This window comes from Harpegnathos saltator, unplaced genomic scaffold (genome assembly GCF_003227715.2).
Source record: "Harpegnathos saltator strain DR-91 unplaced genomic scaffold, Hsal_v8.6 scaffold573, whole genome shotgun sequence".
In the NCBI taxonomy this organism is placed as follows: Eukaryota; Metazoa; Arthropoda; class Insecta; order Hymenoptera; family Formicidae; genus Harpegnathos; species Harpegnathos saltator.
The window spans coordinates 255,877-277,406 of NW_020230397.1; the positions used below are offsets into that span (position 1 = coordinate 255,877).

At 33.8% G+C, this 21,530-nt stretch overlaps 4 protein-coding genes across 12 annotated transcripts; 2 read left to right on the forward strand and 2 right to left on the reverse strand.

Moving 5' to 3' along the window:
- Positions 1-2,606: 2,606 nt before the first annotated feature.
- On the reverse strand, positions 2,607-9,504 carry LOC105184432 (T-complex protein 1 subunit eta). 2 transcript variants are annotated; one of them, XM_025303758.1, is made up of 6 exons: positions 9,202-9,504; positions 8,395-8,659; positions 7,766-8,109; positions 7,206-7,678; positions 4,047-4,316; positions 2,607-3,153 (listed from the first exon to the last, which is right to left on the reverse strand). In XM_025303758.1, exons 1-6 carry the CDS (start codon positions 9,202-9,204, stop codon positions 2,850-2,852), a joined length of 1,659 nt encoding a protein of 552 aa, XP_025159543.1. In that variant the 5' UTR covers positions 9,205-9,504; the 3' UTR covers positions 2,607-2,849. The 2 variants fall into 2 exon arrangements, with proteins under 2 accessions (XP_025159543.1, XP_019697576.1); XM_019842017.2 differs by having other exon boundaries at positions 7,766-8,058; positions 8,399-8,659; positions 9,202-9,499.
- A 731-nt stretch (positions 9,505-10,235) lies between these two features.
- LOC105184436 (60S ribosomal protein L13) lies at positions 10,236-11,917 on the forward strand. The gene is made up of 4 exons (XM_019842012.2): positions 10,236-10,324; positions 10,883-11,041; positions 11,203-11,452; positions 11,589-11,917. Exons 2-4 carry the CDS (start codon positions 10,899-10,901, stop codon positions 11,853-11,855), a joined length of 660 nt encoding a protein of 219 aa, XP_019697571.2. The 5' UTR covers positions 10,236-10,324; positions 10,883-10,898; the 3' UTR covers positions 11,856-11,917.
- A 1,097-nt stretch (positions 11,918-13,014) lies between these two features.
- Positions 13,015-17,025, forward strand: Ak1 (Adenylate kinase 1). 8 transcript variants are annotated; one of them, XM_019842008.2, is made up of 6 exons: positions 13,015-13,202; positions 13,321-13,465; positions 14,727-15,001; positions 16,030-16,155; positions 16,484-16,669; positions 16,760-17,025. In XM_019842008.2, exons 3-6 carry the CDS (start codon positions 14,768-14,770, stop codon positions 16,829-16,831), a joined length of 618 nt encoding a protein of 205 aa, XP_019697567.1. In that variant the 5' UTR covers positions 13,015-13,202; positions 13,321-13,465; positions 14,727-14,767; the 3' UTR covers positions 16,832-17,025. The 8 variants fall into 8 exon arrangements, with proteins under 8 accessions (XP_019697567.1, XP_019697569.1, XP_019697566.1 ...); XM_019842007.2 differs by having other exon boundaries at positions 13,119-13,202; positions 13,301-13,465; XM_019842010.2 differs by lacking the exon at positions 13,321-13,465 and having other exon boundaries at positions 13,083-13,202.
- A 379-nt stretch (positions 17,026-17,404) lies between these two features.
- Positions 17,405-19,688, reverse strand: RpL10Ab (ribosomal protein L10Ab). Its single transcript, XM_011143241.3, has 5 exons — positions 19,563-19,688; positions 19,045-19,200; positions 18,304-18,452; positions 17,704-17,876; positions 17,405-17,625 (listed from the first exon to the last, which is right to left on the reverse strand). The coding sequence occupies exons 1-5, from the start codon at positions 19,565-19,567 to the stop codon at positions 17,455-17,457; spliced, it is 654 nt and encodes a 217-aa protein (XP_011141543.1). The 5' UTR covers positions 19,568-19,688; the 3' UTR covers positions 17,405-17,454.
- Positions 19,689-21,530: the final 1,842 nt, after the last annotated feature.

A 21,530-nucleotide genomic window follows, 5' to 3' on the forward strand; every position in this document is an offset into this window, starting at 1 on the left:
ACCGCGCCGATTGTGTTGATCGGTTCGCGAGCGACGACACTTTTTGCCCTTCGTATTAATACTCGCGCGCCTCGTATATTCGATTTCATTCCATTAGCAGCAGTGGTGCGCGACGCGCTCATCACTTCCGTCTCGTGTAATTGAAAGAAATGTATCTCGTCGGTCCTCGAGATACTCAATCGGCATCGCGTCGGTATCGCGTTGATTAACCGCACGGTCAAATCGCGAGTATCGGCATATTAGAAGCGTGAGCGAGTGAAATCCGAAGGACTCCAGCAGCCGGGAAGCAGGATGCCGGCAGCGCTACGTCACGTTTCCAGGTATGTGGAATCATTTATTATGCGGGAGGTCTCCAATAACAAGAGCGGACGTTTGACGAATTTTCCAGGAATAAGAAGTCGGGATTTCGCGCTCGGCATTCACGATCCGTCATCATCCGACTAGTAATCATGACCTTATGAATCTGCAATTACTCTCGTCAATCTCTGTCTATCTATTTATTGCGTTGTTGTATAGAAGATATATTGATCCAGACAAAGACGGATAACGGTTCATGAACGCGGATCTCTAATTCATCATGTTCTCAATCAAACATTCTAAATAATTCCCAACTATGTGAATATACCGGTCTTGTGTAGAATATTCAACGTCATATCGCTTCTTAGACTACGACCTTTTTTGTTTTCAGTCAGCGCTTCTTTCTTTCAAGTCTGTTTACTCTCGTTACGGGATCTAAATTTAAATGTCCATTCGTAAAAGAGTATTTTCGAGAGCACATAATTGTTGTCTTCGCTTCTTGTTATCATTTTTTTTCGTTAGCTTTTTCAAGAGCTCCAAGTCCTATCTAGACTTTCAATGTCAATGAAGAAAAAAAACTGTAGCGAATATTCTCTACTCACCCTGACCAAACATTCTTTCTCTACCGCACACAAACTTTGGACAGCTTCTTGGTATGTGAAAAAATGTTTAACTGAAATGGTTCAGAAATTGGCAGAACTTCATTCATGTGAGAGAACGAATACCTGGCATTTTTACCATGACAATATTGAACTACATTCATCGCCATTAATTCACGAGTTTTTGGTAAACCATAGCTTAAAAGTGCTTGAGCATCCTTCTTACAGTCCTGACCTAGCACCTTGTGATTTTGGTTTTTTTCCATTAATGAAGAAAAAATTAAAAACACATGCCCAAAAATTTAATAGCGATAACGAGTTTTTAGCAACATGGGACCAGGAATGTGCAAACATATCGGTCGAAAGTTGGCAGCAAATTTTTAACAAGTGGTTTATTCGTATAACAAAGTGTAAAAATTATAATGGGGATTATATTGAAGGAAGATAAATAGTTACATCGCAAAAAATTTATCTGATGACCTATACTTGATATTTTGATGTCATTAATTAAAAAATGAAAAATAAAAACTCACTATTGATATAAAAGACATGAAATATTTTTTAGTTACTTCAAAAACAATGAAAGATATGAGTAAGCTCCAATATTTGACATAAAATGCTTGTCTTTATTGCTAAGTTTTCTTGTCTCAATATATAGATCTAATCATGCAAATAATAAAATTATTAATTGGCTATTCTATGGTGCTGACAATTCATTTACAGTGTGTGTGCGTGTGCGTGTGTGTGTGTGTGTGTAAACATCTTATAAATTATGCAATTAATATAAAATAACTTTTCTAATATATATTTTTCTTTAATGTATATTTTTATACACATAAACTGTTGCAAATGCATATGGCAGAGTTAAAGATAATAATATTATAATGGAAATAGAAATACAAACATCTCTGAGACTAATAACAGTAAGTTTTCTTATACAGGGTATTCATTTGAAAACTTTCCAGCTAATTATCTCGAAAATTATGAAAGATTAAAAAAAGCTAAACATGTGTTCCATGATTTCGAAGGGGAAAGAGAATGGCATTATCAGTTTTTTATTTGGAAGGCATTTTCGAGGTCAGTTGAAGGTCAACTTAATTTTATAAAATAGAAAGCCCAATTTTTTATTTCTTCTTTTTCTACCAATTATTGGACTACCAATTGGGGACTTGAATAAATTCTCGCTGTTTCCCGACAGATTGTGTTATCTTAGCCTTTTTGCATCAGGCAATACTACAGCCAACTTCATCGTGAAGCTCCACCATTAGGCTCGAACTGACAGTATATGTTATTCCGCCGAAGCGTAAACAACATATTTTTTCATACCGTTGAACATGTCGAATTTCGTGCCAAAAAAAGAGTATTTGCGGGGAATTTTACTGCATTACTTTTTAAAAAGAAAATCTGCAGCTGAAGCACATAGAATTCTTATGGAGACTTACGGCGACCATGCTCTGTCGGAAACAACATGCAGAGATTGGTTTAGACGCTTTAAAAATAATGATTTTGATGTTGAAGATAAAGAAAAAGTTCGGCGCACCGAAAAAGTTTGAAAACGAAGAATTGGAAGCATTACTTGATGAAGACTCATGTCAGACGCAAAATGAACTTGCAGAATCATTGCAGAAGTTGATCACATAACAGTTGCCAAACGTTTAAAAGCAAGGAAAAACGGCCGCAATACGAAGATAGACACGATAAAAAGTAATTTTGCAACATGACAATTATTTTAAACATAAGGATTTATGGTAGTATTGCAATGCATAGGAAACAATGTACATATGTACAAAATGTTACTAAACGAGACCAACAAAATAAAACTATAGAAATATTCATGTTTGTGTAAGTGAAAAATTTAGATAACTTTTCAATACTTCTATTTTATCACATTTTGAGTTTTCCTCAAGGAAATACGGATTATCATCTAAATTAGATGAAGTGCTCCGCTTGACATTACATGGGTCTACCTATACCGCGTCTTACAAGCTTCTTACTTGCTGGAGTCTGTGAAGTATCCTGAATGCTTTTTGGATTCTTGACAGTCTCGTCAATAGACAAAATGAGACACGCAGCCTTCGTAGCGGCGGTCAATACATTGATCTTGATTGTCGTGGGCTCCCAAATGCAATCGTATATATTTGTTACGACAGTCTCCGAATTTATGTCGACACCGTACCAAGACATGCCCATAGCATGTTTCTGACGTAATTTATTTAAAATATTTGTCGCGTCGAATCCAGCGTTATCACAAAGTTGTCTGCAGAAATTGATATATCTCATTAATATTATATCAACTTAGTAGAAGAAAAATTCGTATATACTGACTATATGGAAAATATCTAATTCACATCTACTACTTGCACACACAGATTAACATAATAGTCTTAACATTCAGTTCAACAAGGTTACTAATATTTTTTAATCACACAAATTCCTTTTTAGACATTAATATAAAGCTACCACTGTGACAAATGTACTGCTTTGATAGAATTAGTCCTTCTACTTTGAATAATCAATCAATGATAAATCAATACCGCAATTAAGAAATCCCAATAATTTATTTGCACAAAATGTTAAAGCTATTATGCCGATCACTGTACATGATGCAATATTTTTTATAGAAATCTCAATCGAAATGTTGTGAAATGTTTATTCTTTTGCGCGAGGCTTAAAGCCTGATTCCTCGTCATAACGTTTAGAATTTTTGCAAATTGTATTCAAATAGAAAGATATGTCTGAGAAATGGCACGTAATGGATTAAGCATATTTACAGTATATTCTGGAAACTTTCTTTTTGTCCTAATAATTAATAGCTGTAAAATTATATTATCTGTGACATGTAGTTTATCTTTTAACTTTTAACATCGCTTTAATTACTTTAAATTGTCACATTAATTCTGACTATTTATTGATTATTGGAGCAAAGTTCATGGATTATTCTGCAAATTTGCTCAATCAATCGTGTCAGTAGTTTATGATCGTACATTTTTATTTTATATTTTGTAAGAATTTCTCGGACACATTTCTTCTCGCATTTAACGTCATTGATCTAAGTGATAACGGCAAAGGAATAAAAACCTCAGGTTTCACAGAAAAACAAGGGAATGACGTGTCAAATACCGAACTTAAATTAGTTTACACATTGTATACCTCGGAATAACCTCATAGGCTTTCGCTATCGCCATTATCAAGAACTGCTCCTTTCCCACGATGTTACGAGAATAATCGCGTAAAATCTTTGAGAGTTCCATTTCAATAGCACCACCTCCACCGACTACTGCATTATTTTTTATCATGCGTCTGACGACCATGATGGCATCGTGAAGGGATCTTTCTGTTTCGTCGAGAAATTGTTTGGTACCTCCGCGTAAAATGAATGTACAAGTTTTTGTTCCTGAACATTCGTACAAGATATTGAATCTGAAAAGACACATGAATGTCACAAAAAGAAAATTATTACATCTAATCCCAGTCAGCACAGATCTCCAAAAGACGTCCTAAGGATGTTTCCTGGATACCCGCAGGACGTCCTTTGGAGGTTTTGTGCTATCTAGGATCTAACACATTGGCTGTGCCATGCTGATCTTCATGGATATTTCAAAGGCTAACTGAAGTCTCTGAATAATCAAAGTTACGATGAATATACACATTTCCTGAGGCCATATTCTGTATTTAACATATAGCAAATGCTAAAGATGTCTTCCAGATTTTCAAGCTGAAACAATGTTGTACACGAGGCTTATATAACAAAAAAAAGTTATTTAGAATTAAAAGAACATACGTATTTGCTATGAGGCCATAATATATCAAGGCTTTAGCTCTTGATGCGTACATTTATTAGCTAATTTTATTAGCATTCTATCAACTGCGTACCTCGATCGCTAGGCGCAATTAATTACGTTTTACGCTTAAATTAATAAGACGCAATAAAGTTATGGTTACACTATAAATAAATATATAGATTATATCGGTGACTACCATGACAGTCAACGTGTTAATACATGTTGTCCAATTTTAAATCCTCCAGGCAAATATCTCAAAAAATATGGAAGATACGGAAAAATGTTTCAGACAAAAGTTGTATGGTTTCAAGGGGGACATAAAACAACTTAATCAATTTGTTTACAGATGGTGCCATTTTCCAGATATTCACTGATCATTACTTTTCTTAAATGAAAACCCCAATTTCTTATTACACCATCTTTTTCTATCAATTAATTTGAATAATTTTGTCTGAAACATTTTTCTATTTACTTAATATCTTTTGAAATATTTAAGGAAAACTTAGTAACTTTTTCAATATTTCACTTACGATATCTCGCTATTTGTCGGAAGAAAAAATAGTACTAGACTTTTTTTTCTATTTGATCTCAAGAATATATTGTTACAATAGTGCCCTAACTTTTGTTAACTTATCGACTTTTAGAAATTTCAAAATCATCAAATTAACAAAAATCAGGATGCTATTGTAACAATATATTCTTGAGACTAAATATAGTAAAAAAGTCTAGTACCATTTTTTTTCGACAATAAATTAGTAAGATATTGTTAAATTAAATATTGAAAAAGTTACCAAGTTTTCCTTAAATATCTCACAAAAATATTAGGCAAATAAAAAAATGTTTTAGACAAAAGTTATTCAAATTAATTGATAGAAAAAGATGATATAATAAAAAATTAGGATCCCATTTAAGAAAAGTAACGATCAGTGAATATCTCGAAAGTGGCGTTATCTGTAAACAAACTGATACAGTTGTTTTATGTCCTCCTTAAGGGGATTGGAGGGTCAGATTACTGAAAAACCGTGCTTGTTTTTGATAATATTTTGTGACGAACTGAATAAATGTGCAAGAATGAAAATTTTTGATACATTTATATAACATATGAAGAGTAGAACAATTTTGCTTATTAACAAATATTCATATAAATATACGTCCACTTAAATTTTAAAAGTGTTTTTCTCGAAATTTTATCGTTCAACTTTCTGCAGAAGTGATTTCTCCGAAACTGAGCTTCATATTGATTTGAAATTTTAAACCAATAATATTTGTTTATCTGGCTCTCAGGTGAATCATGGTCAACTCCGTCAAAATATTTCATTTCGAGATATTAATCTTTTTATTATAAAAGAACTGAAAAATTTGAGTTTTTTCCTAATAATAGCTGCCATTTTGTTAATTTGTTCAATTTTTTTTATAGTGCTTCACCGGATAGTGATAAGCCTTCTTAAGATTTCTAGCTAAAATTCGCTCTGATCGGACCACCGAGAGCTGAGATATTACTGCAAAAACGACAACTTGAAAAAAAAAGGAGAGTATATTTCAGCTATATATATCGTATATTTATGAGTATCTGTTAATAAACAAAATTTTTCTACTCTTTATATATTGTATAAATATACCTAAAATTTTCATTCTTGCACATTTATTCAGTTCATCGCAAAAACAAGCACAATTTTTCAGCAATCTGACCCTCCAGTCGCCTTAAAACCATGCAACTTTAATCTAAAATATTTTTCCATATCTTCCATATTTTTCGAGATATTTGCCTAGAGGATTTAAAATGGGACACCCTGTATAATTTCATTATTAATATCTAGTGCTCTAATATGTAGGCTAGACCATGCACAGCTTAATATTCTGAAAAATGTGCGATTAACTTCAATTCTCCGAGTCTCGAATTTTGTAAGTCCTAGTGGCCTTTAAATCTGTATTAGGATTTATTCTCGTTTACATATCTCGAAGGATAAAAAACAGTAGTAGATTGAATAGTAGATTGAAAATTTCAAATGGATGAATCTTAGTAGACATGAAGACATCGTTATTGATTTAACTTCTCTTTGTGCCACTTTTTGGGATAAAGACATGTACATACTCCATGATTCAGGAAATTTGCTTATATAAAAAATTGTTATACAAAATGTCTTATGACAGCATAAATTTCTCATGTATGTGTACATTAGATCAAACTGACTAAAAAATTTTTTCCACCATTTTGCAAGCCACATAAAATTTTGAGTTATTAGTTAATGATGATTAGCGGATGATCATGTGCAGTGATGTACCAGAGATGTCCTTTAATTAATAACTAAATCTGTGTAGTTATTTGCAAAATGGTATAGGATTTTCTTATTCAGTTTGACCTAATCTACCTGCACGAGAGATTTATATCACACCCTGTATATGTCAAGTAAAACTCTTAACATTCTCTAATCATGGTTCATTCACTTTGTTCAAGTGTCATCAACTGTTGAAAATTGCTGGATTTGTTCTTTTATAAGTTTCTTTACTATTCTGAATTATTTATTACCTCTCATTACCAATCTGCTTTTCTTCAAAGATCTTGCACATTCCAAGATCAGAATCCTTAATGTCATGTACTGTCACCAAAATAGCACCACCATAAGCCTTCAAAGTCCTTTTGAGATCTTCATCTTGAACTCTACCGGCGCAGAACATGTCTTTGTCTGCAAAATACTGCGTCGCGACATCGCCGATCGGCAACTGCGACAGCACGATCTTCGCACCACTTTTATAAATCCGGTCAAGTTTGTCGTAAAGTATCTTCCACTCCGCGTCGACGATTTTCTGATATTCTACTACATTATCCACGCGCACTTCCGCATTATTCTTCTCAGCCTTCAGTTCCAATTCAATGTTCAACAATGCGATCTTACACGAATAGTACCTCTTTGGTTGCATTTCGAATCCGGCATATGAGAAAGTCTTTTTGAAAGCGATTCCTTCTATTAGTTCTGAATTTTCTAATGCACCTCCGGAAACCTAGATTTGATGTTGTTCATATATCAAATCATTCGTAATATTTTATATTCTCGAAACATTCAATTTGGAGCTCGTATTATTACATACCTTCTTAATTCCTATCATGTTAAGAGGAAGCGAGTTGTCCAATGTTAGAACAGCTTTGACAACTAATTTACTGAAATAACTTTTCTGATGGTTTATTAGCTTTGAGCTCATTGATGTAGCTGCACACTTTTCCAGAAGCACAATCTGTTTGTTAAGATTGTTTTTATTTATTCGGACACTTAGTGCATTTATCTTGTCTATAGCAATTTGTAATGCGCGACGAAGAGCTTTAATAATTATATGCGAATGTACACCATCTTCTATAAATGGTTTCATTTGCTTCAAAAATTCTCCTGTTAACAATACAACAATGTGGTAACAATAAAACATGGTGGTACCATCTTCTGTCTATTGAATAGTAATATAAATTAAACTTCTGCATATAATATTAAATTATATCTATCCTATAACATTCCTTGTTTAATATTGATTTATTTTATTTTATATTGCAGTAGAGCATTTTTATATAATCTAATTAAATATCTTATAAAATTATCCTGTATATAGTATAGGTTTTAAATATATTGTCTTCTAAATTAAGCAATGATAAGTAATTTGTCACCTTGTTGAGTCTTCAGAAAAGATGTAACATAATGTTAAAAGCAAGGAATATAATATAATATAGTTACTCACTTCTGCATCTTGTGATTTTGCGATATCTACTAAAATCTTTGCAGCTGGATGAATAACATCTAACATCTTCAAGATAGTGGCACCGTCATTAGAGATTGTGCTTTTCTCATTTTCACAGACTATAAGTTTATCCATGCCATGAGGACCTAAAGTAGTCCTAATAGCATTCACAACAACTTGACATGCATTTATATTGGATATTAAATGTTCTTTTCCCTGGGATTTATCTGTGCCTTCTTTCAATAGAATTATGTGAGGTTGCTATGAAATTAACAGGAAGATTATGACAAAAAAAATATATATATATATATTTATTCTTAAGTAGTTATAAGAAAATTTGTAAAGCAAAATATACTTTTGCATATTTCCCCATTTATAAAGTCTGTGATATTTATATATAGTTGACGTTCAAATAATTATAAAACTGAGGTAAAACTGATGGGTATCTGGATTTCAAATAAATGAGAATCGAAATTAAAAGTCTACATCACTAAGTTCAAGATGAAGACGATGAAATTAAAGATTTTTTAAATATGCTATAAATACATTATAAGATTATCATGAAAAAGTCTAAATATTCGATTGTTTCTCGCTTTATTTTATTTGTTTGATGAAATCATTTGTATCAATATCGATATAATAACGTCTAAATACTGTTCACGCACGTTTACTGTGATATGACACAAAAACATGTACACAAAATATTATTCTTGAATAATATTGTCAAAATATAAGAAATACCAAATAAAACGTGTTAAATAAATAATTTATTGACAATTAGTTCTCTATATTTTAATATTTACCATTTTTAATTTCCTATTTGTAGAATATCCACGATTTCAAAAAATTCTGCTTCTCTTTCTTACATCAGGTCATTTGTACCGTTTGTACTTCTCACTAAAGGCTCGTCTACAATAGCTGTAAGAGTTAAGGCCTATCCAGACAAACTTGCATAAGCGCGTAACGCATATGCATAAGGAAATTGACCAATTATGATCCGTGTAGTAAAAAAATATTTTTTGTATTAAACATACGATTAGTCAATTTCCTTATGCATATGCGTTACGCGCTTATGCAAGTTTGTCTGGATAGGCCTTTAGGGCCAGAGCACAGACTTCTGCATAACGCATAATATACACGCATAAGAGAATCAACAAATCAGAGTTCTTCATTTCTGTCCTGAGGAAGGAAATGAAGAAAACTAATTGGTTTATTCTCTTATGCGTTATGTATTAGGAATACAAATAAGTTTCTGCCGTTTGACAAAAGATGGCCCCACCAGAAGGTTATGTTTGGTGCAAGCATTAGAATTTGAACTGCCAAGGCTCGTTCGAATTCACGACTTTTTCTTAAACATTCTATATGAACTTTTCGCAAACTATAATTATAGGTTCGACATGTATTCAGATATTTGAATTGTTGCAAAAGTCAGTTACTACATATTATATATTTACCTATTTGTAAGACCTTGCATTCTGGATATTGCTACACTAAATTGCTGCGTGTCTACTATATTATGCGTGACATTTTAAGGGGATACAATATATTTTGTACCATTGTTAAACCTTATTCTTATCATACAAACAAAATCGATACAAAATGAAATATTTTTGTTTGATATATTATATTCTAGTTTTCTATTATTATTACAGCACGTATTTGCCGCATAAACTACTCGAGGCAAGTTATATACTCTCGTTTATAGTTAATAAATTATATTTTATCACGTCGAAATTTTAAACATTTAAAATTAATATGTTATATATATGTGTGTGCATTTTTTGCTTTTGTATAAACATACTAAAAAGGAATTCTCTATTTAACAGATGACTAGCTCAAAAGAGTTATTTCCGGCACTTCCGATGGTCTTCCATATCGTGTCCTCGAGGGTAACTGTTGAGTTCAGCGTTGAAAATTTATATTAATGTAAGTTTTTACAATCGTATATCTATTAAATACATAATAAGGATATATATTTTTATAACTCTGGTTACTTCTCTCTAAAATATATATGTATATATATGTAACAATTTATATGGTAAAACTCTTTAGATTATATCACATTTACATCATTAGAGAGAGGTTATAATCTAGATCCATTTTTATTATAAAAGTTTTGTTACATATTTTGAAACATTCTTTTATAACTTCTTACTACCTTGGAAACACGATACTATTGATATTCATCAATTTTTCAATAAGTTATTTTTTATATTCTTAGTAACAATTTCTCAGCAATTTCTCAATCTGTTAATAGTCTAGATTCAATCAAGATATTGACTTTTTTTATAATGACGTAGAGTTATGACTAGAGAGTCGTGAATATATTTACAAAATATTTAACATTTATATATAAATAAATACTATATTTATGTATAAGTAAACAATGTTCTGGTGGGGATCTTTGAATCTGTTTGATAATTATCATGTAAAGTTTAATGAATACAAAATAAGACTGTTGATAACTATTGGTAATATTAATAGATATTGGATATCAACTATGGGGAAGCGCAATAATATGATCCCGAATGGTCATTTTCATAAGGATTGGCAACGTTTTGTCAAAACCTGGTTCAATCAACCTGCTAGAAAAATACGTCGCCATAAAAGTCGTATTAAAAAAGCAAGAGCTGTTGCTCCCAGGTATGTGAAATAATTTTAGTATGTTTATAATTCATATTTTCTTATAGATCTGTATCGTAAGTTCACTAACACGCTGACAATACATATATTTAAACTGTTTTACATATAAATATAAAATTCCTATATTTGTTTCTAATTAAATATTCTTAAACATATTTTAGGCCAGTAGGTCTTTTAAGACCCGTAGTTCATTGCCCGACATTCCGCTACCACACTAAAGTTCGTGCTGGTAGAGGATTTACTCTGGCTGAGCTGAAAGCTAGTGGTTTCAATAAAAGATTTGCCAGAACAGTCGGTATCGCGGTTGATCCACGTCGCCGTAATAAATCTGTTGAATCCCTTCAAACAAATGCACAACGTTTGAAAGAATATAGAGCCAAGTTGATCCTCTTTCCAACGAATGAAAAGAAAGTATGTCAATGATATTTATAAATTGCTTTCGTTTAATGTTTGTGATTATACTATATCTAGAATAGTGTTTAGCATAATTTGATGTTCTGTATGGTAGGTGTGTTTTTAAAGTTATTAATTATTTTTAATGTTTCAGCCTAAACCTGGTGATGCAACTGAAGAAGAAGGGAGATTGGCAACTCAGTTGAAAACAGACCCGATGCCAATAAGGCATCAAGCTCCTGCTAAAGCTAAAGCCCGTACTGTAACAGATGAAGAAACTAAATTCTCTGCATATGTGGCTCTTCGCAAAGCAAGGGCAGATGCACGTTTAATAGGGGTTCGTGCGAAGCGAGTTAAGGATGCTGCTGAAAACCCTGATGACTTGACTAGACTTGCTAAGGACAGAAAGCCTAAAAAATAATCTTCATGATCTGTTTTCTGTTCTGTTTTCAAATATAGAATATAGAAGTACTTACAAATATATTTAATGTGAGTTTATAATCCATATCGATATCTGGTCATTCCTGTTCCAATAAATCTTTATCCAAATTTACTTTTTTTTATCTATAAGATGATGCTTTGCGGAGCAGAAAATAGCCCACAATTCGGAGGCAAAGTGTGGAATGAAAGGTGCAAGCCAGTTGAAATTGGTCACGTTCAGTAGAACAAAGTGATCAGAGAGCGCTTAGTGATTATTGTCTGTGATTGGAGCATTCTTTTAGATTTTTCATAGACCCAGGAGTATTTACCATCACAATCAGGAGCGAGATTCAGTGGAAAATCTAGTAATGTTGTCTAACTGTTGAGTCTGCTGAATGCAGCCATTGGCTTTTTCTTAGAGGACGCAACGGAATTCGGCGGAAAAAGTGTCCCAGCGTAATCGGCCCAGCCGCTCTCAGGTTTCTCTCTGCTGAAACTAAAAGGATAAGTTTTTTAATCCAGCATAAATTCATTGCATTTTTATTGGACAAACGACAATATGGCGTCTTTGATGGATATTTGATAACATATTTTTAAAAACGGTTTGATGAATAGATTCAACTAAAGTAAATAATACATACATATACTTGATTGGTTAACATCAACAATTTAATATTTATATGTACATATAATTCTGAAACCTAGATTTTACGTCTTTTTACATATTTTTTCAACCTAATCTAACTTAATATGTAAATGACATATTTTTTAAGTTTCCCCGATGGATTATCACTATTAGAATCACAATAAAGATTTTTATCAAAAAAATTGCAAGAAAATATCAAAATTCGGAAAAAGTCTTATTCCAAATAATCGCCCATTTTTTAAATTAAATTATAATTTAGTAAAATTTCCATGTTATTAATCACGCACAACCATTATTATTTTTAGATTAAGAAATTACCTCCACCATGTTCAATTAGAAATTTCACAGGTTCATCGACAAAATGAGTCGGTGGATATATGATGGATTCAACGTTATAAATAAAAACACATTGATATGTACTTCATCAATAAATAAAAGAACGTTTCACTGCATTTGCGCTTCACACGATGGATCAATTGATGAATTAAGAAATTCACCGAATTCACATATTCACGTATACGTTACTGAATTTCGTCGCGCATGCGCGTGCAGCCGCTCCAACATCGCAACACACTGCGTCCGCCTGTGTCCGTCTTACAACGCTGGTATCATGGCGTATTTTCAGGCGTGATTTACCTGAAAAAGTCTAATCTTAGAGGTTTGATCTATTGAAACCGCAACGATTGAAAAATAAAAATAAAGGTAATAGGATGGACAAGGTGTAACCCAGCTTGAACGTAATATCCGTATAAATAAGAGGGAAGACTTATCCTCGTAAAGCGCCCTTGATTATTGTACAGCAAACGATTATCCTTTCAAGGATGACTCCGTCGAGTACAACTGACCTCTACTCGTGTGAATAGATTGTCATTCTAGTCGATGCACGTCATTGATTCCATCGTGGTGGAATAAGAGAGACGAGTTTAGACGGCTCAAGGCGGTGTTTAGGCAAACATCCCTCCGAAGTGAGTTTGATAATAGAATTTCTACCTCCTTAGAGAGTATTGTGAAGTAACTCGAGCGATTGCTTTGACGTTTCATTTCTGTCACATAATTATCGTTTTACTCTTTTTCATCGTAGCGTGCGATGTTAGAAACACTACTCGGTATTGCGAGTCACACGAGAAACGTTTCACTTTCAGCGCTCTCTCATGTCGCATCGCTTCTCTCGCTTTCTTCTCGGGCGGAATGCATTTTATTTTCAACGTAGAAAGCGCATGAGAGAGACCGCAAGCAACAAGTGTCGTTGAGACCATTAGACCATTACGTAACGTGTCATAATCACAATTGTCATGATACACAATGCAACCCAGCTAGAATACTGCCCGTTCACCAATGGTTTATTTTCGAGCGTTACTATATTCGTGTGGATCTGGCCAATGATATTGTGCAATACGTCGCTCTGTCATCGCCCGGGAGGCACGAGGGAGAGATCGGGCCGGGTGTATTTTAGTCGTTTCCGCGCTTTTGCGTGCTGCGCCCGCTCGTCCTCGCACTCTGTGCTTCGCATATCCGGCGTCCTCTCGGACGACATATTGGGCAGCCGTCACGAGCACTTCTGCCCGTTCTGAGAGAAAGAGAGGGTTCTCAGGTCTTTCTGAAATTTCTCGTCTGACAACGCGAGAGCCGTCGGTCGTGATTGATTCGCAGGCACCTGAAGCTCTCTCTACTTCACGTGGCATTCGGAGAAAGTTCAAGGTGACGAGATGCCGAGACGTCGATGAGTCGCGCTGAGCGGCGCGCGCAGGCGCCGTGGGCGCGCCTCGCCGTTTACGGGCGAGTGAGAAATCGATACGTTTGAAATTTCGCTCACGGTTTTCACGCATCATCCCCCGCCGCGTTCGATCCGGCCCGGCGGCGTTCGTCGCAGCTTCGAGGTTCTTGGAAGTTTCTTCTCCTTGATTCGCTTTGCCACCGCCGCGAGCCTCGTTGGTCTCTTTCGCTTGTCGCGACCGGGAGATGTGACTTACGTATTCTCCGTTGCCTCTCAAATCGTCGGGATCTCAAACTCACACCTCGCATCTCATGCGGAAGGCTAAGAGGAACTATGAACGGGCACGTTACGTCAAAATAGTCGAGCGCGAGGTTTGTTAAGAAATGTAAAATGCTGACTCGAGGGCTCTCGGAAACGACGCATGATACGTTCAGAGTGCAAAGGTTTCTCCTTCTCCCTCGGGAGCATCGATCTTGAATCTTTAAAGAATTTTAAACGACCGCCATTTTCAGTCTAACCAGCGGTGCGCCGAGGGGAGAGCCACGCGGGAAAGATGAAAACGATCTGGGTGATTGGCGGGCCAGGATGCGGCAAGGGCACGCAGTGCGATCGTATGATCGAGAAATACGGACTCCTTCACCTGAGCAGCGGCGACTTGCTGCGGGCAGAAGTCGCCAGTGGTAGCGAGAGAGGCACCTCGCTCCAGGAGCTCATGTCCAAAGGATTATTTGTACCAACGGTATACAGTCCTGAGGAAAAAAAGAAGATACGCGTGAATTTTGTCCATGTATAATACATAATCGCCCAATCAGCAGAAAATGCTTTTTAACATTTTTTAGATATTTATTTTATTTATTTTAGATTATTTTATTTTAGATATTTTAGTTTATTTTAGATATTTTAGATATTTATTTTATATATTTTTACATTTCTTCTTCATTCATTCATTGTACAAAAAAATATTTAACGTTTATTCGTTTATTTTACATTAATTTTTCATTTAAGGTAATGGTTAAGAAAAAATATTTAACGTTTATTTATATTAATTTACATTTATTTTATATTAATTCTTCATTTGAAATGATGATTAAGAAAAAATATTTAATTAACGTTTATTTAATATTTTGATATTAATAACTTATTTAAAATTATTTTTAACGTTTTGAAAATGTTATTTAAATATATATTTTTTTAATATTTTTAAAAATATTTTTTAAATATTTTTTAAATATCTTTTTTCCAATTAGGTAATTTTATAGGGTGTTTAAAAAAAGGGTTCAGGATTTCAAGGGCAGATAATATTTACAAAATGGAGGAGAAAAATCCTGATAAATATGATGATAAATATGAGAAATTAATGTTATCGGAGTTATAAATAATTGTTTATTTTAATTGAAGCAAGTAACCTACTCACTTATACTTCTGATGTTTCCATATTTTCTGATAACCTAATCCTTAATATTGTCAGAGTTATCAATTAAAAGAGCTTTTAGATATGGTCATTTTCAATCATTAATAACTTAATAACTATTGCGATTTTTGCAAAATGGTATTGGACTTTCTTCCCAGTTCGATTTGATCTTCACAATTTTTCGTTTCCAAAAGATCCCGGACATCTTGTATATAATCACATCTTTTTTCCGGATGTCTTTCCGACGTGTTACTCTCGTTTCGACCTCCTAAATTCGCTTGTTAAACGCGCTTTGATTGCGTCTTGCAAACAGAAGAGCATGAAAATCCGAAACTGATAAGATCGCGCGTTTTACACGGTAGAACTTCGTTTTTCTCAGTATGAAGATTATATGGTTTCGCTAGGATATAGTGCTGGAGCTTATAAAGGAGAAGATGGATAATGCTCGTGAGGAAGGTGTCACTAAAACTGGCTTCCTTATCGATGGATATCCTCGTGAGAAGGAGCAAGGCATTCTCTTCGAGGAAAAGGTAAAGTATTAAACTAATTATTGGAGACTGATTCTTGGACAGTGTAATCTCTGAAAGGTATCCTATCTTCAAATGTCTATTGGACATCTCTGAGACATTTTATTTTATTTTATAGAGATTTATGCCAGCTGAGTTGGGATTTGAGCTATTAGAGCAAAGAAAGCTAAGATTTTAATTAATTGATTCATCAAATCCTAATCTGTAATCTGCGATTCTCAGTCTTCAATATACAGTCTGATAGATTTAAAGTTCGCTTTCTGTCTTTGCTGCTGTTCGTTTTCTCTCCTTATTTTCGTATATCCAGAAACACTAACTTATCTCTGTGCAGGTTTGCCCCGTCGACTTGATTCTCTTCTTCGATGTAGCGAACGAAACCTTGAAGAAGAGGCTTCTTGGACGTGCAGCTGTTTCTCAAAGAGCAGATGACAATGAAGAGACAATCAAAAAGAGAATCGAAATATTTAACTCAAAGAATAATGAAATTGTTGAACATTATAAAGATAAAGTTGTCAGAGTAAGTCCAAGACGCAGTTTTCCTCTATTTATTTCAAATATCTCATATACTTTATTTTTGCTGATAAAAATTTCATTGATCCCGTTTCAGATTAACGCGGAAGGTACAGTGGACGAAATATTCACAAAAGTGACGAAAGCATTGGACACTTTATTAGCATAATTTGTTAGATTAATTTCACCAAAGAGGAACTTGCGTGGCAAACATCATCGTGAGTTCAATGCTGGATCCTCACTAGAGTTACTCTAGATGATATTAAGCATACTTCTTATGTATCTGAACGAAATATATATGCAGGCAAATTGAGTATCTTCAATTGTTGATTGTTGAATAAAACTATACTTACACGCAACCAATGTCTTGAAGTTTGATTTACAACGATTGAAGCAGGTTTTAAAAAAAGTACAGAAGACAAAAACTTAAAAAGAAACTAAAAAAATTGGCTTATGGATAATACATTCCATATCTGACACATCAATTATTTAAAGAGAACATTTGATTATTGGAGAATTAATATCAACATTTTATCTTTCATATCATTTTTTTTACTTAACTACAATTAAAATTAAGATACTCGTTCAAATATAAATAAAAATTCCGAATTTAAAAATCGTTACATATACAAAACGTATTATTCAACAATTAAAACAGTATTATCGGAGAATTAATATTAACAGTATTTTACAGTAAGGTGTTGATATCAGAAATGCGATGCAGAAAGAGTGAATCCCTCAGTTTCAAAGTTTTCCATTTTTATTACAATATATACTTGCATTGAATATAACTCAATATAATCGCTGTGGCGGTCCCATGGACGATTTGATGTGTAGTGAGCGGACGTTCTGCCAGTGTTTCTTCAACAAAGAAACGAGAAAGTTTATCGAGAGGTGCACATTCTGCACCAACTCATCGGGTGTCATCTCGACGTGTCCGACTGCCACCGACAGACACAACACCTGCAAAACAGAAAATAATGTTAGCAATAATCGCAATTTTGGTTAGGTAGAAAAATTGTAGGGAAACCATGCTGCTACCTTTTTCATCTGAAACTTGATGGTGGCCTTGACTTCATCAATTTTGCCAACCATTGATTCCTGGTGGGACAACAATCCAGGGAATTTACCAGCCTTGTTCAAACCAGGACCAAGCAGACGTGGGATCTGTTTGATCAATGACTCACTGGCCAGAAATGCGTCATATTTCTTTGCTGCAAAAAAGATATAATTATGCATCAAATAATTTCAGCTACAGTGTTTTATGCACACATAATTATATTATTTATTTTTCTATCAATCAGTGTTTGTTATACCGAAAGGATTCACAGTAACTCCCACAATATCCAATAATTATTCCCTTTTTCTTCTTCTTTCTTAATAATTTTTAAAACATTTACAAAATGCATTTCGATGCATGGAAAAGTAAATAAATATAAGTTATCAAATCTTTTTTAAATCAGGCAAGTGTATCAACACGGATTGAGGTGCAAATGTTACAAGACACATCACCCTCACCTAGTGAAGACTCTTTTACTATCCTTCTGTTTGACGGCCATCATTGTTCACAAAATACACAATGATGGTGCTTTTAAGAAGGAATCAATTAATATTAAACATTAAAATGAATAATCAACATACCAAGCTTCTTTACAAGTTTCTTATTTTTGTTTAATTTTTTGAGCGCTTCTGCATCCATATACGGAATATTATTAGCCTTAGCTTCATCACAATGCTGTTGATCTCCAAGAACACACACCTGCATTTTAGGCCTGGGGATGTTCTTCAACCTGATATAATAATTTAATGATGATTAAAAGTCTAAATAAATATGTGTCTTATCTCCCTTGACACATAATACTCAAATAATTCATTTAAGAAAGCCAAGTTTTTTTCTTACTATATCTAATATTTCAACATTCTCTCAATATTGTTATATAAAATATATATAATAAGTTATATAAAGTTATATAAAATATATTGTTATATAAAGTATTCAGATAATATATATAATAAATTAAACATCATAGAACATTAGATAGAATGGATCTGATATCATGTTTTACCAGTTTATCACATACATTAAAAAAAGTATCAGACAAAGAATTGGATATATATAATCAGGATTATAACACTCGTATATGCAAAGATGCATACAACTTACCAATAGGATCATGAGTCATGATCCTATGTAATTTAAATAACGGTATAAATACCTCCCCAATTTATTTAAGACCCTGGGTGCAGGTCCGCCAGGTGAAACCCAGCTCCCTGAATTATCATGAAGCATTTTTAACAGAATTTTCAGTGAGAGATATAATATTTGTAACATCCTCACTCTGAGAAACTGAGAAAAAGCTTCAAAATCAGGTGAAAACATACTTTACAGTTCCTGAGAAACGCTTGTCTTTCTGTGGGTCATAGTTCTTTAATCCGATTTGAAGCTCCACTGTCTCCAAAAACTTCTTTTTCTTGTCTTGAGAATGTTGTATCACTGCATTTACGCATTCATAAAGAGTATCGCGGGAAACCTTGGACCTGCAACCCGATCAACGTAAATTAGTACAAAATAGGCACACGTGGAAATTGCCTCTATAATTTTACAATTCACGTGAACAAGCATCTAATTTAACGAAATTTGGAAACGTTTAATCTTAAAAACATACCACAATTATGACCAACTTGTTAAACTTTACATCATAACGAGAGAATCTATCGTTAACAAACTTTGGTTTTGATACACGTAACTGTACACGTTGATCATCATGTCGCACTGAAAGTAACTTCTAGCTAAAAATAATATGTTCTCGTCAATAATAAAAGTTCAACAAGCTTGCTCGTGGCGAAATGATTGCATTTGCATGCAGGATCGCGAATATTCCACACGATGATATACTTACGTCATCTCGCAAGGTGAACCACAAGAACACGGCTAGAATTCTCGACGACCTACGTCAAAAAGAGAATGAAACTGCAATGAAAGTAGCGTGGTTTCCAGATGGAGAGACAAATCTCTTCGGCGGAACTCTACGGCGCATGCCTGAACGTCAGAACTTCACGTGATCATTTTAAGTTTGATCAAACTACCAATTGAAAGTAGACTCGACTTTTATCGTAAGAAATTGACCAATCATAGTCAAAGGTGAGGAGAATAGCCAACTATGATTGGTCAATTTTTTACTTTTAAGGTTTACTATACCCATTGTGAATCTGGAGTTAATGGGCCAATCACAGTGAGGTACCGGCTAGCGAGATCTTTCGAAGGATTTTCATGCTGAATTTAGTGAAATCTGGTGACATGTTAGAAATGCATCAATCAAAATCCCCCTAGCACACTCTGTGAGTGCTTCCGAAATGTCCAGGGTTGGGTCGAGTTGAGTTAGTTCCACTACAATATATGTGACGGATACTATAGTGAAACTAACTCAACTCGACCCAACTCTAGACATTTCGGAAGCACCTTGTAACACAGTATACACAGTAGCGACATTCTCCAAATTTCTCGTAGCCAAAAATGAACTGCACAAGCGCAGCCATGTTACCTAACCAATAGCGTTACAGACATATTTTTCTATTTCACTTTCTCGCAGAAAAAATATAACCATATGTCTCATTCTAACTTATTACACTTAGATCAGTAGTGCAGCTAAAAGGTGCAGACCATATTTCTCTCACAATTGTTAATTTCAATTTCTGCTCTCTCTCTTTCTCTCTTTTCCTCTTTCTATATATATATATATATTTATTTAAATTTTTATTAAATCATATAGAGTACGATTCATTAACTGTTGCAAATGTTTTGAATGCCGTATAATAGCCTTTCTTTTAGCCTTCGAAGCGTTTGTAGTCTCAAGTGGACCCTGCCTACTGTTGGTAAGTAACAAGGCTGCGCATGTATGCATTTATTTTTAACTACGCTAACATCAAAGTGCCGACAGAGTGTCGCTACTGTGTATATTGTGTTTAAGTTCATCTTCAGATGCTGTATAAATTATTTTATTGGCTACGGGGTATTTGAAAGTGAACTTAAGACTGTCTTAAAGACCTGACTATGAATACCGGCCTTAAAGCATTATTTTGGCGAGAGGGGTGTAAACTCAGGCATGTGTGGGGAATTGCTTTCTGCCATATTAGTTTCTACCAGTTCACACTAGTTCACACGTAGACATATGTCTGTGAAATGTTATGACTAAGAGGTTAGGTGCATATAAATTATGAAAATTAATATTTTATAGCAAAAAGGTTAAGTGTATAGTGCCAGAATATCCAGTAACGAATTATATAAGATAAAATATCTAAATATTTAAATAATTGCAAATTATAAATTCTAAAATATTTAGAAATGTTCAAAGATTCATTATATTGTCATTTTTTGTACTTTCATTTATTAAAATGTATTAAATAAAAATATTGAATGTAAAGCAATATATAATGTGATTTTTTATAATTTTATGAGTGATATTTTTATATAAGTTTCATATTTAAGATCGTCTTAAATTTATCCTCAGATACTTCCTAGCCAATAAAACAATCCGTACAACATCTAAAAATGAACTTAAGGTAATTATATTAAAATATAAGATCCGACTGTAAACACCGGTTTAAATTTTATCTTGAGGCTGCGGTCTATTTGATACTACAAATGCATTGATAAATGCATTTAAATGGACCGCAATAAAAGAAACAAATATGGCGGCTTTTTCCCGCCACAAAATATTAAGGGCCAGAGCACAGACTTCTGCATAACGCATAATACACAATGCATAAGAGAATAAACCAATTAGTTTTCTTCATTTCCTTCCTCAGGATAGAAATGAAGAACTCTGATTGGTTGATTCTCTTATGCGTTGTGTATTATGCGTTATGCA